The following is an 18,318-nucleotide window of genomic DNA, read 5'->3' as shown; positions in this document are numbered from 1 at the left end:
TTGGTGAATGAGAGATATATTAACGGATTAAAAATAATAATAATAAAATAAATGAATAAAATAAAATGTTATTGAGCCATTTATAATATTCCTGAGTTAAGCTGTTTGCTTATTTCTTAGCGTGAATGTGAAAGAAAAAAAAAATATATATATATATAAATAATGATGAACTAAATTCTTGCTTGTTCTTTTGTCCTTCTGTCATACGAGAGACGAGAAGGAGGAGACAGAGAGAGAGAGAGAGGAGGTGCTAACATCAGCTGGCATCGATGACAACCACCCACCCAAATTAAGGCCAGTACTGTTCTTATCCACAAAACCTACTTTCCCTTACAGGATTTAATTGATACATTGTGTCTACATAGAATTTTTCATGTTGTGACCATTTCGCAGGAACTTGGCAACAGACTGATGAATTGATGTAATTGGTAATTGCACATTAGAGTTTTTGTCAATGACTTGTTTTGATTAGAGTTGTGTTGGAAATCCAGCATTGACATTATTCTGTAAAATTAAGGTAATTAATTGCTTATTAAGCAATTGGGTAGTGTTGCTGGTACAGGTATTTTATTTTTGAATTGCTCTGGAGTTGACTACTTTCCTTTACTCTTCCTCATCGGATGTGGTAAGACTGCCACCAATCAATAATTTGGTAAAATAAAATTCACAAACAAATTCATATATGGACTGAATTGATTGATTGAATTAGTTGATGAGTTAATTAATTGATATATTGATTTAATTAGTTGATTGATTGATTGGATTAATTGATTAATTGATTTGATTAGTAGTTCATTGATTGATTTGATTAATGATTGATTGATTGATTGATTTGATTAATTGATTGATTTGATTGATTAGTTTGTTGATTGGATTAATTGATTAATTGATTGATTAGTAATTCATTGATTGATTTGATTGATTAGTTGATTGATTGGATTGGTTGATTGATTGATTTGATTAATAATTGATTGATTGATTGAATTAGTTGATTGATATATTGATTTGAATTGGTTAATTGATTGGTTGGATTAAGTGATTAATTATTTTTAATTGAAAAGGGGAAACTAGAGGGAAACACATAACATAGTCATTACAATGGGGAAAAAGGACATCAAAACTACAAAAGCAATTACTCCTCTTCATGTAGTACAGAATAGTAATCCCTCTAGTTAATGGTATAGCAAAATTATCTGAAAAATGGAATAAACGTTGGCCTGACATTGAACAACCATGGCCATTGGAAGGCACTCTTAACCCAGACGTCATCAAGATAACGCAAGTGCTTGTATCCCACGTATAAGGCAGAACAAAGAAGGGGAAGAAGGAAAACTTCGCAAAGAAAAAAGACAAAGAGAGCTGGGTGTTCTTAAGCTGTTTGAAAATGAAGGACAAAAACTGATAAAAGATACAAAAGACAAGAGAGACAGAGGTACAGAGAAAATGGCAAAAGAGGTGAAGGTGACAGAAAAACTAGTGGCAGAAGTCAATACACCTTTCTCATATATGGATTCAGCAAAAACACCCCCCACCTTATGAGAAAGAAGCCAAGTTTAAGGACGTTTATCCTCAGCTTCCAGTGATCATTCAGGAGGGTGACTATTGCATCAGAGATGAAGATGAACGAATAATAGAGAGAGGACAAGCAGAAACGACCATAAAGATGAATCCAAACTCCAAAGGCAGGAAGACAACGAGATGTCTGGAGACTAAGGGTAGAGTGAGATCAAGGAGGATGGAACTTGATGATGATGATGATGATGATGATGATGATCAGAGTGATTCAGAAGAGATCATGGGTGGATATGACCCTGTCATCAGACAGAGGTTGGCCAGAGCGGAAAGAAGGGGTGATGGAAGTTGGAAGAAGAAGAATACAAGTGATTCGAGTGCTGGTGAAAATGAAGATGGAGACAGCGATGAAGATTTGGAGACTAAAGGTGCTTCATATTCAAGAGGATTTTATCCTCCAATGACTAACACAGAAGAAGTAGAAAGAGATATAGACCGATGCGTATCATACCTGTATAAGGCCAATAACTTAGAAGAAGTAAAAGAACTGGAAGAACGACTCAAGAAGCTGAAGACAAAGGAGAAGAAGCTGCTGAGAAAAGAATCCCAAGAATCTGAAAAGAGATATACATTGAGGCCAAGGAAAGATGGCACTAGTAAGAAAATTATGCCGGTGATCATTCGAGGACAAAACCTAGAATATAAGCCTTTGCAGAATACCGATATGTCAGATATACTTGAGAAACTGCCTACTCTTCAAGATGGAGCATATCCTTGGATTTCAAAGTTGGAAGAAATTACGGTGGGAACACAGTCTGCCATAGGAGACATTAAGAGACTTTTGGCTAATCTCCTTGGGATTCCAGGCATGGAAGAAATTTTTCAGAGAGCTGGACTTCATAGATATGTGGGAACTGCTGTGAATGATCCTGAATTGTTGGCTGCAAGCAGGAATCGGCTGTGAGAGCACTGAAAGATACGTTTCCAACAAATGTGCATCCTGACAACATTCTGATTGACCCACTAGGACAACAAGAAAATCCGAGAGCCTACGTGTCAAGAGTTCATCAAGTGTGGAGAAATATTACCGGAAATGATCCAGATGTGAGTCAAATTGAGCAGTCAATCTTGAGAGCTAAACTACAGATGGGACTGCCCTTACCGGTAAGGAGCAAACTGGCAGAAGTGGTTGGACTTGGGAGCATGACAAAAGGTGTCTATACAGATCATATAGCCCATCAAGTGGATCTGTACCGGAAAAAGGAACACAACCAGAAAGAACAGGACCAAGAAACTCTCAGAAAACTCAATCAAATACAACTGGAGAAGAAGAAGGAGAAAATAAGCTTTGGTTATGCAGAATCAGTGTAAACCAAATCAACAATCACTGCTACAGTTTCAACTGAACAAGGTCAAATACAATTGTACCAGACACCAATAGCGGTACCAATTGTTTCATATCCATAGATAGTTTCTGGAAAGAAAGAATTTCAGAGGAAGATACAGGAGCAAGTGAAGATCACCTGTCCTCCAGGTGAACCCTATAGGAGAAAGGAGCAAGGACTCTAGAGGTGCCTAGAAGAACCGAAAGGAGTTTTCAACTGGTAGCATCAGGACCGGAAAAAGATCCAACAATTGAAGTGAAAATAAACAATGGACTATGGGAAGTGATGATGGATAGCAGAAAGGTTTTTATCTGTGTTCAGCCTGAAGAGGTTACACATCTCACGATGTCAAATCAATTAATTATGAGAAGAACTTGGAGTGAAGATCAGCGATTTCTGAAAATGATGATTTTGGCTCAAGGACAAGGAGAGTCATAAGCTGTATGGAAGACAAATGAATATATTTGAAGTGTGAAGATGAATTGAGAATCTATGGAAGAAGAGATGTTGAAAAAGTTCAAGAATGTTTGAGATATTAAAGTAGGACTGATATTGGATTTGTGAAATCAGCTCAATTGAGATGAAAGTTGAGGAGCCAGACCTCCTTGGAAGAATCAGTATCCATTGAAAGATGAAGCAATCCAAGGGATTGAACCAGAAATTGAAGGACTTTCAAAAGCAAGTGTTTTGAAGACGATAGAAAAATCGTTAGAGTAGCAATCAATTATTGTTTTGGAGAAACCATGATGATTTAGTAAGCTATGGGTTAGCTAATGTTGTAAAAGGGGAGATTAGGATAAAGATCACAAAGGAGTAGAGTTTTTGGGAACCATATTTTCTTGAATAGATTGACTATGTCATAGGCAGGTGCATAATCTGTCAGAAAAATAATGTGTGACTGTTATTTTTGGTTACATTCATATACCAAGTGGTGCATACGATGTTCAACTAAGCTAAAAGATGCTCAGTCGGTTGCAAAGTTCTTGTGTAAAGAAGTCATAAGCAGGTGGGAATTTCCCGATTTAATATCCTCAGAAAATGGGAAAGAGTTTTGTGAATAAATCAGTGAAATGGGTTTTTGAAAAATTAGAGAAAAATAAAAATTTGAAAAAGTCAGACTAAAATGTAATGAAAACTAGGGTTGAAATAACTCTAGGAAATTTGGAATATCTGATTGTGGGATGATTATATTATTGTAATGAATCAAAGGGGGGAAATGGAATGTCATTATTTTATATCTAATTTTATATATCATTTTTAGTTGACATTGATGTTTTAATTTGCATGTGTTGTTTTGCAAAAGATACTGTTTGGTATTTTCTTTTCTTCCAGAAGCATATGGGGGAATATGTAGAGGGACTCAAATACTCAAACATGGACAATATGAATGGACTGGAGGAAGTGGAACAAGGAAGGAGTGGAAATGTTCCGATTCCATCATCAACGTCGCATTGAAAGTCGACACTGTGGAGGAGATGAAGTGTAGTGGACTACATTCCAGTGTTATATTCTTTCTGTATTAATTTTTGAACAATTATGTTTTCTGTTGTTGGGTACATGTGGGGACCCCAGATGTTTTTGTTTATTTCGTTGAAGTTTAGGGATATGGGGTCTAGGCAAGGACAGAGAGAATCCACAGGAGGGTCCGATGGGTCGACCAGCCTGAATGTGGACATTTTGATTGTATTTTGTTTGCTGGGGTTTTCATATGTATTCAATTGCATCATAGCTTAAAATGTATTCATGAAGATGTATGAATTGATCTGGAGTACTTAGGTGGTCGCCTAGGGCAGAGGGGCCGTGAGAGAATTTTCCTGTCTTGACTGAGTGATGGATATTTGGAATGAAAGCTGCCAGACAGGTTTTTCGCTCTTACACTCCATGACAATTTATTTACACTCCATGACAATTTATTTACACTCCATGATAATTTACTTACACTCCATGACAATTTATTTACACTCCATGATAATTTACTTACACTCCATGACAATTTACTTACACTCCATGACAATTTATTTACACTCCATAACAATTTATTTACACTCCATAATAATGTATTTACACTACATACAAAAATGTGTCTATATAAACATGTGTTTAATCTCCATAAATTTTGGTTTATTGTTAAAGTTACTCAAGAACAAGAATTGTTATTTGTCATAATCCTATTCTTTTTGTTTTCGAGACTTAATTAGTCTCGAAGGGGGGAAATATGTAGTGTCTTAAGAGTCTAGGATATGCTGACCTAAGATTTTGCTGATGTGGCAAAATGGTGGAATAGGTGAACTTTACTCTACTTTGCTGAAAACATCTGGAAAGCATTACTACTAATGTTCATGGAAAGATGATATGGGGAGAGAGGTAGAAAAGGCCAGGGATTGGTTTTAGAATCACACCATATTACGTCATAAATGATATAAAACCATGTCTTGAACAATAGAATAGCAGAATAGCGAATTACATATTTGGCTCTTGCTGTTCCCAGGCATCTGCAGGTGTCTGCAAATTGACGCTGGAACTTTTGTTATAATAAACCTTTATAAACAGAGTACAGTGTCGGCGGATCTTCTTTTCACTACGGCATTACCAGCAAAAGCTCGGTCTTGTTTACCACAGTCCTTACAAGTTTGCACATTTTGATATTACTTTGTAGCATTTTGTATCACATTGGCCAGCAAGCACATTCCCTTTGACAGCTAGGTTTATTACTGTGGAGACACCTTGCAGTTTTGGAGACAGCTTCGCATTTGGTAACAAAACTAAAGCTATCTATTAACTTTCTTCATATGGATTTACTTCACCGGCTAGCTAGCCAAACTTGTATAGTTAGCGAGGAGCTGCTACTTGCTAGCTATCTACACGAGGTGTCCTAGCTGTGTTGACATTTCCCCTATCCACTTCATCCACTCATCAGAATAACATAACTATTTTCTTACTCGCCGTTTTACTGGCATCAGCCCATCCAACATCTCCCAACAGTCGTAGTGCATTGCAGACCGCAGTAAGCCACAGTAGCAAAAGGTTGTAAACAGGAAGTAAGGAGCCCACACGTGTTAGCGCTAACATATTTCTAGGTAGGTGGTTCCAAATTAACTAAAGCCAGCCCTATAACTGACACATAATTCAGAAAGAATGTACACGTAATTGACACGGATTTCCGTTAAGTTCCCACTTTGGATTTCCCACTTCAAGTCCAAATATATCATACTTAGACTAAAACTATGACTAATTGACTTAAATTGTTGTGCAACATCATGGGTAAGCTCTGGGCATCATCTTTAGCTGGTGTGGACATTTAACTTCAATGATTTTACTGTTACAGTTCATATAAGGAAATCAGTCAATTTAAATAAATTCATTAGGCCCTAATCTATGGATTTCACATGACTGGGAATAAAGATATGACTCTGTTGGTCACAGATACCTTTAAAAAAAAGTTAGGGGAGTGGATCAGAAATGTAACCACCATTTGCCTCATGCAGTGCAACACAGGTATTTCGCATAGAGTTGATCAGGCTATTGATTGTGGCCTGTGGAATGTTGTCCCACTCCTCTTAACTGGCTGTGCAAAGTTGCTGGATATTGGCAGGATCTGGAACATGCTGTCATACATCCAATTTATCTCTCTCTATCCCTCTTTCTCTCGTTCTCTCTTTTTTTTCTCTCTCTGTCTATCTCTCTACTTATCTCCATCCCCCCCAGCATGTGAGCTGTATGCGTTCTGTGGAGCATTGTTCGGGATGACCAGTATGATGACTCTGCTGGTGATAGCCATGGACCGCTACTTCGTCATTACGCGGCCGCTGACGTCCATGGGTGTGATGTCAAGACGTAGGGCCCTCTACGTCATGGCTGCTGCCTGGCTCTACTCTATGGCCTGGTCCCTACCGCCCTTCTTTGGCTGGAGTGAGTACACACACAGACGGACAGACAGACACAAACACATGCACTTGCACACACACATGCACGCGCACACACGCTATTGCTCTGTGTGTCTGAGGGATATATGACTTATCAGTGTGTGTATATCTAAGTGTGTGTGTGTGTGTGTGTGTGTGTGTGTGACCTGTCAGGTGCGTATGTCCCAGAGGGGTTGATGACGTTGTGTTTGTGGGACTACATGACGTTCACGCCTTCCGTCTGCTTTTACACCATGCTGCTCTTCATCTTCGTCTTCTTCATCCCACTCTTCATCATCATCTACTGTTATTTCTGCATCTTCACCGCTGTACGCATCGCCACACGGTGAGCACACACACACACACACATACACACGCACACACACACACTTGGCTACTCAGTGTATTAGTATTGATGTTGATGCTCTAATATACACTGCTAAAAAAAATCAAGGGAACACTTAAACAACACAATGTAACTCCAAATCAAGAAATCAAACTGTCCACTTTGGAAGCAACACTGATTGACAATAAATGTCACATGCTGTTGTGCAAATGGAATAGACAACAGGTGGAAATTATAGGCAATAAGCAAGACACCCCCAATAAAGAAGTGGTTCTGCAGGTGGTGACCACAGACCACTTCTCAGTTCCTATGCTTCCTGGCTGATGTTTTGGTCACTTTTGAATGCTGGCGGTGCTTTCACCCCACACAAGTGGCTCAGGTAGTGCAGCTCATCCAGGATGGCACATCAATGCGAGCCGTGGCAAGAAGGTTTGCTGTGTCTGTCAGCGTAGTGTCCAGAGCATGGAGGCGCTACCAGGAGACAGGCCAGTACATCAGGAGATGTGGAGGAGGCCGTAGGAGGGCAACAACCCAGCAGCAGGACCGCTACCTCCGCCTTTGTGCAAGGAGGAGCAGGAGGAGCACTGCCAGAGCCCTGCAAAATGACCTCCAGCAGGCCACAAATGTGCATGTGTCTGCTCAAACGGTCAGAAACAGACTCCATGAGGGTGGTATGAGGGCCCGACGTCCACAGGTGGGGGTTGTGCTTACAGCCCAACACCGTGCAGGACGTTTGGCATTTGCCAGAGAACACCAATATTGGCAAATTCGCCACTGGCCCCCTGTGCTCTTCACAGATGAAAGCAGGTTCACACTGAGCACATGTGACAGACGTGACAGAGTCTGGAGACGCCGTGGAGAACGTTCTGCTGCCTGCAACATCCTCCAGCATGACCGGTTTGGCGGTGGGTCAGTCATGGTGTGGGGTGGCATTTCTTTGGGGGGCCGCACAGCCCTCCATGTGCTCGCCAGAGGTAGCCTGACTGCCATTAGGTACCGAGATGAGATCCTCAGACACCTTGTGAGACCATATGCTGGTGCGGTTGGCCCTGGGTTCCTCCTAATGCAAGACAATGCTAGACCTCATGTGGCTGGAGTGTGTCAGCAGTTCCTGCAAGAGGAAGGCATTGATGCTATGGACTGGCCCGCCCGTTCCCCAGACCTGAATCCAATTGAGCACATCTGGGACATCATGTCTCGCTCCACAGACTGTCCAGGAGTTGGCGGATGCTTTAGTCCAGGTCTGGAAGGAGATCCCTCAGGAGACCATCCGCCACCTCATCAGGAGCATGCCCAGGCATTGTAGGGAGGTCATACAGGCACGTGGAGGCCACACACACTACTGAGCCTCATTTTGACTTGTTTTAAGGACATTACATCAAAGTTGGATCAGCCTGTAGTGTGGTTTTCCACTTTAATTTTGAGGGTGACTCCAAATCCAGACCTCCATGGGTTGATACATTTGATTTCCATTGATAATTTTTGTGTGATTTTGTTGTCAGCACATTCAACTATGTAAAGAAGAAAGTATTTAAAAAGATTATTTCATTCATTCAGATCTAGGATGTGTTGTTTAAGTGTTCCCTTTATTTTTTTTAGCAGTGTATATAAGGACATCTATACAATATGTACGTTTCTCATACATAGTATATCTTTTTTTAAAGTCGAAGAGCCTTGTGGCCTTGTCAAATAGCTGTAATTTACCACAATTGACATTGCTGCCAGGTGGCGTACAGTGCTAAGCTGCTTAACCCTGAAACTCTGGGCTACAGGATTCATGGGTTTGAGTCCCCTTCAAGTTAATGAAAAAACTGTTCACAGCTGGTCCTTGATGCTTGATTCAAATAAGGCATATGTGATGTAGTGGATGATTATAATAATGCATGTAGCCTACATAAGAAATTAAGTGGTGTTTTTGGTCTAACAGTAACATTGTACTATGCTGTTATATATGTAGAATACTAATTCATCCTTAAGTGATCATGCAAGACATTGATTCAGCTTTAATCTAAACTTCATTAAACAAGCGCCATTCTGGCAGAGCGTCATATAATAAAGAAGGACCATACAACTTTGTCTTTGTGTAATTCAAGTACTCAGAAAGCTTTGGCAAAAAATAAATGCAGAGGTTCATGTCATTCCAAAGAGTGTTTCAGTTCATAATAAGAGCTTCCTTGCAATTTAGTATGCTAATGCCGAGTTGTCGTTTTTTGATAATTGCTTTGTATTTTTTTCCATGAGCATTAGACAAGCAAAGCAAAAATTAAATTACAGAGTAAGACAGTCACCGGTGTAGCAAAATAACCAGTTCCCAGCACAAGACAATACATAATCCCCTTTCCACTCCCAACTGCCAGGCCACCAGCCCTGGAAGATCCCCCTCACAGTTCCCCCGAGAATCATAATAAAAATAAAATAATTCCCTCTGCAAAACATGACTTAGTACTTGGTGGCAAAACCCTTGTTGGCAATCACAGAGGTCAGACATTTCTTGTAGTTGGCCACCAGGTTTGCACACATCTCAGGAGGGATTTTGTCCCACTCATCTTTGCAGAGCTTCTCCAAGTCATTAAGGTTTCGAGGCTGACGTTTGGCAACTCATACCTTCAGCTCCCTCCACAGATTTTCTATGGGATTAAGGTCTGGAGACTGGCTAGGTCACTGCAGGACCTTAATGTGCCTCTTCTTGAGCCACTCCTTTGTTGCCTTGGCCGTGTGTTATGGGTCATTGTCATGCTGGAATACCCATCCACGACCCATTTTCAATGCCCTGGCTGAGGGAAGGAGGTTCTCACCCAAGATTTGACGGTACATGGCCCCGTCCATCGTCCCTTTGATGGCCCCGTCCATCGTCCCCTTAGCAGAAAAACACCCCCAAAGCGTAATGTTTCCACCTCCTTGTTTGATGGATTAGAGTGTCTACTAAATGACGTAAATGTAATGTAAATGTGTTCTTGGGGTCATAGGCATCATTCCTCCTCCTCCAAACACGGCGAGTTGAGTTGATGCCAAAGAGCTCCATTTTGGTCTCATCTGACCACAACACTTTCACCCAGTTCTCCTCTGAATCATTCAGATGTTCATTGGCAAACTTCAGACAGCCCTGTATATGTGCTTTCTTGAGCAGGGGGACCTTGCGGGCGCTGCAGGATTTCAGTCCTTCACGGCGTAGTGTGTTACCAATTGTTTTCTTGGTGACTATGGTCCCAGCTGCCTTGAGATCATTGACAATATCCTCCCGTGTAGTTCTGGGCTGATTCCTCACCGTTCTCATGATCATTGCAACTCCACGAGGTGAGATCTTGCATGGAGCCCCAGGCCGAGGGAGATTGACAGTTCTTTTGTGTTTCTTCCATTTGCGAATAATCGCACCAACTGTTGTCACCTTCTCACCAAGCTGCTTGGAGAGTTCTTTGGTCTTGGCCATGGTGGAGAGTTTGGAATCTGATTGATTGATTGCTTCTGTGGACAGGTGTCTTTTATTCAGGTAACAAGCTGAGATTAGGAGAACTCCCTTTAAGAGTGTGCTCCTTACCTGTATAAAAGACACCTGGGAGCCAGAAATCTTTCTGATTGAGAGGGGGTCAAATACTTATTTCCCTCATTAAAATGCAAATCAATTTATAACATTTTTGACAGGCGTTTTCTGGATTTTTTTGTTGTTATTCTGTCTCTCACTGTTCAAATAAACCTACCATTAAAATTATAGACTGATCATTTCTTTGTCAGTGGGCAAATGTACAAAATCAGCAGGGGATCAAATACTTTTTTCCCTCACTGTAACTCTACCATTCCAATTTACAATATCATTTAAAAACAATATACCCTTTCCAAACATATTTTCCATAAATACAGGTATTTTATCAACCAGCACATTTGAGTTCAGCCATAATATTTGTTGTAATATTTGTTCTATCGTTTCAGGGGGATGAAATTGAAATTGTAACCAGCTCTGCAATGTTTGTTTGAAAAAGGTTTGAACAAAAAAATAGGGTGAGCCAACTAAAGGTGTTAACCCTCTGCATCTCTCAAGACAACTGGAGCACTGGGCCAGCCACTCTTAAATAGCACCTGGGTTAGCACAGGTGAAACACCTTCCCACCAACGAGATGGCAACCAGCACACATGTAACAAATACTTACTAACGAGGTGACACCAATCGGTGCGCCCTACGTGCTAACGAGCTATACGTGCCAAAGTCCAACCTCAAAACACAAATGGAAAAACCAAAGCCTGTAACAGTCACGTCCACAAGTTTAAGATCTTTGATAGGCTGATGAGGAAGTTGTTACAGGAAATAATCATTGCCACCTGGTGATGTTAACTTGGCACACGTTAGCTCTATGCTATCTGATGGGACTAGCTACAATGCAGCATTCTTTCACATGGCACTACGTCGAACGATTTTAATTGGCTGATTCTTAAACTTAAACTTAAACTTGAACTTAAAACTTTTTCTAATGTTCGCAAGCATGGCCCCCATGTGGTTTATTGACTACGCTTGTGGCCCTTACAGGGGCAATCCACAGTTGAAACAATAACAAAGCATTTTCCCCACCACTGTTTCAGTAAAAAGATGAGGGGTGGGGCTGGGGCTGGGGAAATGTAAATACTCTCATATACATAGATAGAGCTATGATATCAAAATTATAGTTTTAAAGGACCGCCCCCAAAGGAAGTTGCCGCCACTATTTCGATGTAATTTCCTTTCTTAGAGAGGCAATGCACGTTTAGGTTCCACCTCCGAAGAATGACAAAGGCTACTTATACATATTCACAAATTGGGCGTGGGAATTTCCAGTTAATTAACATCAACAAATAGGGCACTGACAGCTGTCAGTGTAGCTAGCGAGCATGCTAACCTTATCTAGTTAGCTAGCTAGCTGTCTTGCTAACTTTATGTAGTTAGCTAATGTTATCTGTTGTTGCTGGGTTTATTTTACTACTCCGTATTCAAAAGATTAGCCAGCCTGCTCTCGTTCTGGAGCTGGATTTGTCATAAGCATTGGTTTAGGGAAAACTTTGCCACATATGGAAACCATTGGGCTATCTTTGACTTCGTCAACTATTCTTCTATAAATTGCGGATGCGAATCCGCCAAATAAATATTTAGAAAGAATAAGCTCTGGTAATTTCTACATTGTAATGGACACGTTCAAACCGTTGGTAGGTAGGCTGCTGGCAGGCTTTGCTTCGGTACAGCAAAGCCAAGTCAGCCTGTGCTCATGGTTCTCATTGGGGAAGTGAAATGATAGGTTACAATGACTTTGCTCATGATCATGCATGCTGGAAATGACATGTGACTATAAGTTCCTTTAATTTTCTTTCGTGGGTGCCTTTTCACTATCTGGATAGACACTTGGGGTTTCTAGCTAACATTGCACCAATCAAAGCAGTTGAGCGTGTAGTGAAGCAAAACTTTAGAGGTCAAAACCATTCATCTTGGGGCAACGGGTTTACAAAATGCTATCATATCACGCAATTATACCATTTATAAAATGGTCGGTAACACTTTACTTGATACCCATAACCATAACCATAATCATGTCATTATATGTCATAACAGCTGACATAACTTGTCATAACCAGAACCATGAGCCTCCTACGTTTTGTATTGAAGTCAATGTACCCAGAGGACGACAGAAGCTAGCTGTGGATTGAGTGGATTGAGACGGAGCCCCTGCAAGTAAACAAATATCTCTAGCTTAAACTGACAGATTTTGATAGGGATTTGTTTATTATGTTACTTAGATTGAGGTTAGGGTTAGGAGTTAGGTTGAAGGGTTAAGGTTTAGGGGAAGGGTTAGCTAACATGCTAAGTAGTTGCAAAGTAGCTAAAAAGTAGTAAGTCGTTTCAAATTTGCTAATTAGTTGTCCGTGATGAGATTTGAACACTCAACCTTTGGGTTGCTAGACATTCGTATTATATGCTTACCAAATTGTTCCTGATCTGGCAGTAGGCTAACCAACTCTGGACCCTAGTTGTAGTGTATGACATAGTAATAAATCAGCTGTAAAATAAAGTTTTTTTCTATGACACCTGCTAAATTGTGTACGCTACCAGTACATTTTGATTTGATTTGATTTAAATCATTGTGCAACATCATGGGTATGCTCTGGCCTTCATCTTTCAGCTCGAAAAAGTGGATTTTTACTGGTGTGGGCGTTTAATGTGCGTATCTAATCTGTTCCTAGAGTGACCTCTAATCTCTAACCCTTTAATAGTCTTTACGATGATTAGATATAGATGTCAGATGGAGTTTTTATACTGTAGATTAGACAACCTTAAACCTACCATCACCTCTCTGGCTCAATGCAATTAATTAATCTCTCTCTCTCTCGCTCTCTCGCTCTCTCTCTCTCTCTCTCTCTCTCTCTCTCTCTCTCTCTCTCTCTCTCTCTCTCTCTCTCTCTCTCTCTCTCTCTCTCTCTCTCTCTCTCTCTCTCTCTCTCTCTCTCTCTCTCTCTCTCTCTCTCTCTCTCTCTCTCTCTCTCTCTCTCTCTCTCTCTCTCTCGCTCTCTCTGCACCAGAGATCGTTTTAGCAACAGCAGCTTCATGTCCTCCACCTGTCGTTCAACCCTCACCAGTACAACATCTTCCCTGTATGACAGCGAATCAGTGAGTCTTCCTGCCTCTCTCTCTTTAAACTTTAGGAACTTTTGGAGTCCTCTTGGCCCTCCCACCCCTATGAGGGGCCAACTCCCGCTCAACGGGTCTGTCTGTTTATGTCTCAGGGCCTTACAGAGGCAGAACTCTCCTCTCGTCCGACCAGTTGTCAGGTGTCCAGTGATGTCACCCAGCTCCACCCCACCTTCTCTCAGAGGTCAAAAGGTCATTCTGTCCAGTGGCCTATCCCATTAGTGAGTGCAGATGTATATACTTGTACTGTATAGTTTAAAAACTTGTAGCAACCAATCATTCAATCAGTCAATCAGCCAATCAATTAATACATTTGACTGTATTATGCCGTGAGAATGACACCACACTGTCTCCCTCTGTCGCAGCTGGAAGATGTCAGAAAGGAGAAGTCTAAAGGTGTAAGTGGGCGTGTCCCTTCCACATGCCTAACCGACTCGATCCCTGCCATCATCGTCACTTCTACGTCAAGCCCTTAAATGGGTGGGGTCTGTTGTGAGAGAACCTCTGGATGTCGTGTGATTGGACAATGTGACACAGCTCTGTGTGTTTGTGTGTCGTTTCGCTCCTCCTCTACAGGGCTCTACATTACCAGCATGCTATCTAGTGTGTGTGTGTGTGTGTGTGTGTGTGTGTGTGAACAGTATTGATTCCATCCCTCTCCTTGCCCCAACCTGGGTTTAAACCAGGGACCCTCTGAACACATCAACAACAGTCACCCAAGAAGCATGGTTACCTATCGCTCCACAAAAGCTGCGGCCCCTGCAGAGCAAAGGAAACAACTACTTCAAGGTCTCAGAGCGAGTGACGTCACTAATTTAAACACTAGTAGCACGCACTGCTAGCTAGCCATTTCACACCGGTTATGTGTGTGTGTGTGTGTGTAATGGTGTGTGTGTGTGTGTGTGTGTGTGTGTGTGTGTGTGTGTGTGTGTGTGTGTGTGTGTGTGTGCGCGTGTGCGTGTGTGTACATGTGTTTTGTATTTGTGGATTTAGAGAAGTTTTCCATTGAGCCGTAGAAAACACAGAATCTGAAAACAGTTTCAGTTGGTGACTTTCCTTTTTATGTTTTTAAACAAGGAGGATTGTCAAAATGTTTTCCCGTCCACATTATCTCCCTCCTCCTTTTCCCTCCCTCCTCCCCCACTTTCTCTCTTTACTCCCTCCTGAATTTATTTACACAAAGTGACTGAAGGCTATTGCATTTCTCCCCTTTCTCCCTGAAGTGTACACAATTTCGCTACCCCTCATGGAATTAAAGGCATTGTGTTGGTATTATTATTGGATCGAGGGCGGGGTTTTTTACCATATTTTTCTTTTTTTACCGTTCTACATTTCAAGGGAGAATGGCAGAATCTCCCTCCTGTCCCTCTGGTCCTGAATGACTGAACTGAGGCTGAGACCACAACAGTTCAAACAGCTGGCACTATCTAATGGGTCATTGTCTATTGCCTATCACCATTCAGAACTGTCACCTAACAGTGTGTGTGTGTGTGTGCCTGCGTGCGTGCGTGCCTGCGTGCCTGCGTGCGTGCGTGCGTGCGTCTGGTTAGGGAAAGGTTAGGGGAGATGTTTTTACTGTATATGGCCTTAACCCAGTGCCCCAGACAGCACCATATTGATAAGATAATAAAGATATTGTAAGTGTATGAGAGTGTATGTGATATGATGTGTGTGTGTACTCAATTATGTGAATCATTTTGGCACCATACATGGCCCTGCCCCAATTAACTGTTTTTATGTGTGCCAGCGTACATGTGTGCATGTGCACACATCAGAGCCCTTATGCAACACATAACAATCCACAACATTTGAGCTACACTGTTTTTTCTGAACGTTCATTTTTCTGTGATACTTCTGCATCCTAAATGGCACCCTATTCCCTAGTGCACTACTTTTAACAAGAGCCCTATGTAGGGAACAGGGTGCTATTTGTGACAGTGTATTTCTCTGCTGCGCGTCGACTCTATGATTGAAATTATCTTTCTGGTGTAAAAATCTCTCTCTCTCTTGTACCATAATTGTGTGTGTGTAATGCTTTCTGCCACAGCAGAGAGATATGCACTTTCCATTGTGTATGTGTTCACCTTAAAGGTGCTACACATAGGATTGATGACACATGTCATTTCCTGAATAGTGTAGGGAATCATTGTTCCATCTAAATCGCTGTGAAGTATATTTTCATTAACTAAAAATATTGTTTTTAGAGCTGTTTCAAGCTTCAAACAGCGGTTTTGGTCCACCAGCTTCAAACAGCTGTAAAATCACAGTGATTTAGATGGTACAATGATTCCCTGCACTATTCAGTGCTTGTTTTCTCACATAAATTGAAATTGAGCGAACAGTGTAGAATTTTAGCAACCAGGAAATGTTAGAGTGATTTCCACTAGATTACCCAGCCACAAAGTCAGAACAGCTTTGCCATTTTGACAGATGCCGCTCCGGTGGGAGAAATCAATAGGCAAATATCACAGCCAATCACAACACTGGCGGGTAAGTAATACTGTGAAACACTATAATTCCAAAGTACTCAGGGCAAGCAAATTGGCTTGTCCCACTAGTGATGAGCAGAGTTGTAGTGACAGATTTAGAGATATCTACACTGCTCAAAAAAATAAAGGGAACACTAAAATAACACATCCTAGATCTGAATGAATGAAATAATCTTATTAAATACTTTTTTCTTTACATAGTTGAATGTGCTGACAACAAAATCACACAAAAATTATCAATGGAAATCAAATGTATCAACCCATGGAGGTCTGGATTTGGAGTCACCCTCAAAATTAAAGTGAAAATCACACTACAGGCTGATCCAACTTTGATGTAATGTCCTTAAAACAAGTCAAAATGAGGCTCAGTAGTGTGTGTGGCCTCCACGTGCCTGTATGACCTCCCTACAATGCCTGGGCATGCTCCTGATGAGGTGGCGGATGGTCTCCTGAGGGATCTCCTCCCAGACCTGGACTAAAGCATCCGCCAACTCCTGGACAGTCTGTGGTGCAACGTGGCGTTGGTGGATGGAGAGAGACATGATGTCCCAGATGTGCTCAATTGGATTCAGGTCTGGGGAACGGGCGGTCCATAGCATCAATGCCTTCCTCTTGCAGGAACTGCTGACACACTCCAGCCACATGAGGTCTAGCATGGTCTAGCATTGTCTCACAAGGGGTCTGAGGATCTCATCTCGGTACCTAATGGCAGTCAGGCTACCTCTGGCGAGCACATGGAGGGCTGTGCGGCCCCCCAAAGAAATGCCACCCCACACCATGACTGACCCACCGCCAAACCGGTCATGCTGGAGGATGTTGCAGGCAGCAGAACGTTCTCCACGGCGTCTCCAGACTCTGTCACGTCTGTCACGTGCTCAGTGTGAACCTGCTTTCATCTGTGAAGAGCACAGGGCGCCAGTGGCGAATTTGCCAATCTTGGTGTTCTCTGGCAAATGCCAAACGTCCTGCACGATGTTGGGCTGTAAGCCCTCATACCACCTTCATGGAGTCTGTTTCTGACCGTTTGAGCAGACACATGCACATTTGTGGCCTGCTGGAGGTCATTTTGCAGGGCTCTGGCAGTGCTCCTCCTGCTCCTCCTTGCACAAAGGCGGAGATAGCAGTCCTGCTGCTGGGTTGTTGCCCTCCTACGGCCTCCTCCACGTCTCCTGATGTACTGACCTGTCTCCTGGTAGCGCCTCCATGCTCTGGACACTATAATTTCTACCTGTTGTCTATACCATTTGCATAACAGCATGTGAAATGTATTGTCAATCAGTGTTGCTTCCTAAGTGGACAGTTTGATTTCACAGAAGTGTGATTGACTTGGAGTTACATTGTGTTGTTTAAGTGTTCCCTTTATTTTTTTGAGCAGTGTATCATTTTGAATGCTAGAAAGTATAGATTTTTTTTTATTACAAATATAATGTGTCGCTAAGTTTTATGTAATTGGTGGTACTGCCTTGAAAAATAATTCATTACAAAGATATACAAGGACCTTGAGCATTCACACCAGTGGAAACTGTAATCGGGGGAGGGTCTATATTACATAATATTATTAGCTAATCACACCCTTTTTGTGTGTCATCAATTTGAGGATCCTATTGTTAATTTGGTGTGTCTAAATAACAAGTGTCATTGGTGTTACTCTGTTTAAATGAAATTTAAATGTTTAAATGAATGAATTACATTGTGAGCAAAATTATTAATCATATTACTTCATGATCAATCATTTTAAAAGGGTTAATGACCTTAGATTTGAGCATCTGTGGCCTCCATTTATGAAAATCCTCAATAACCTACAACGTGTCATTGGTGTTACGATCATTGGTGTTACTAATCCTACTGGTGGCACAATGCTATCATAATGGTAAAACCTATTTAAAGTAATTAAGCTGCAATATTAGTTGATTAAGAATGGGAAAATATACCCATAAATGCCAATGCATTTCAAGACCTACCCTTTTTCACCTTAAAAACAAAAACAAAAAAAAGGCATGTACAGTAATCCAACATGTAAATTTAGAAATGTAATAGTTGAATG

At 41.4% G+C, this 18,318-nt stretch overlaps 1 protein-coding gene and 1 long non-coding RNA gene across 2 annotated transcripts; both read left to right on the top strand.

The window, feature by feature from the left end:
- The first annotated feature begins 6,154 nt into the window (after nucleotides 1-6,154).
- On the top strand, nucleotides 6,155-14,261 carry LOC121547970 (melanopsin-A-like). Its single transcript, XM_041859371.2, has 6 exons — nucleotides 6,155-6,158; nucleotides 6,603-6,806; nucleotides 6,974-7,145; nucleotides 13,677-13,764; nucleotides 13,881-14,006; nucleotides 14,151-14,261. Exons 1-6 carry the CDS (start codon nucleotides 6,155-6,157, stop codon nucleotides 14,259-14,261), a joined length of 705 nt encoding a protein of 234 aa, XP_041715305.2.
- LOC123482384 lies at nucleotides 13,741-14,441 on the top strand. Its single transcript, XR_006657690.1, has 3 exons — nucleotides 13,741-13,764; nucleotides 13,881-14,006; nucleotides 14,151-14,441. It is a non-coding gene; the product is annotated as an uncharacterized LOC123482384 (long non-coding RNA).
- The last annotated feature ends 3,877 nt before the right edge of the window (nucleotides 14,442-18,318 follow it).

Source organism: Coregonus clupeaformis, chromosome 31 (assembly GCF_020615455.1).
Source record: "Coregonus clupeaformis isolate EN_2021a chromosome 31, ASM2061545v1, whole genome shotgun sequence".
NCBI lineage: Eukaryota > Metazoa > Chordata > Actinopteri > Salmoniformes > Salmonidae > Coregonus > Coregonus clupeaformis.
This window is presented reverse-complemented; position numbering and strand designations above follow the sequence as displayed.

What these genes read in the sequence shown, in the direction of transcription:
- LOC121547970 (XM_041859371.2), top strand. An exon ending in GCTGTACGCATCGCCACACG is followed by an intron (nt 7,146 to 13,676) that starts GTGAGCACACAC and finishes TCTCTGCACCAG; the next exon opens with AGATCGTTTTAGCAACAGCA. An exon ending in CCCTGTATGACAGCGAATCA is followed by an intron (nt 13,765 to 13,880) that starts GTGAGTCTTCCT and finishes TTTATGTCTCAG; the next exon opens with GGCCTTACAGAGGCAGAACT.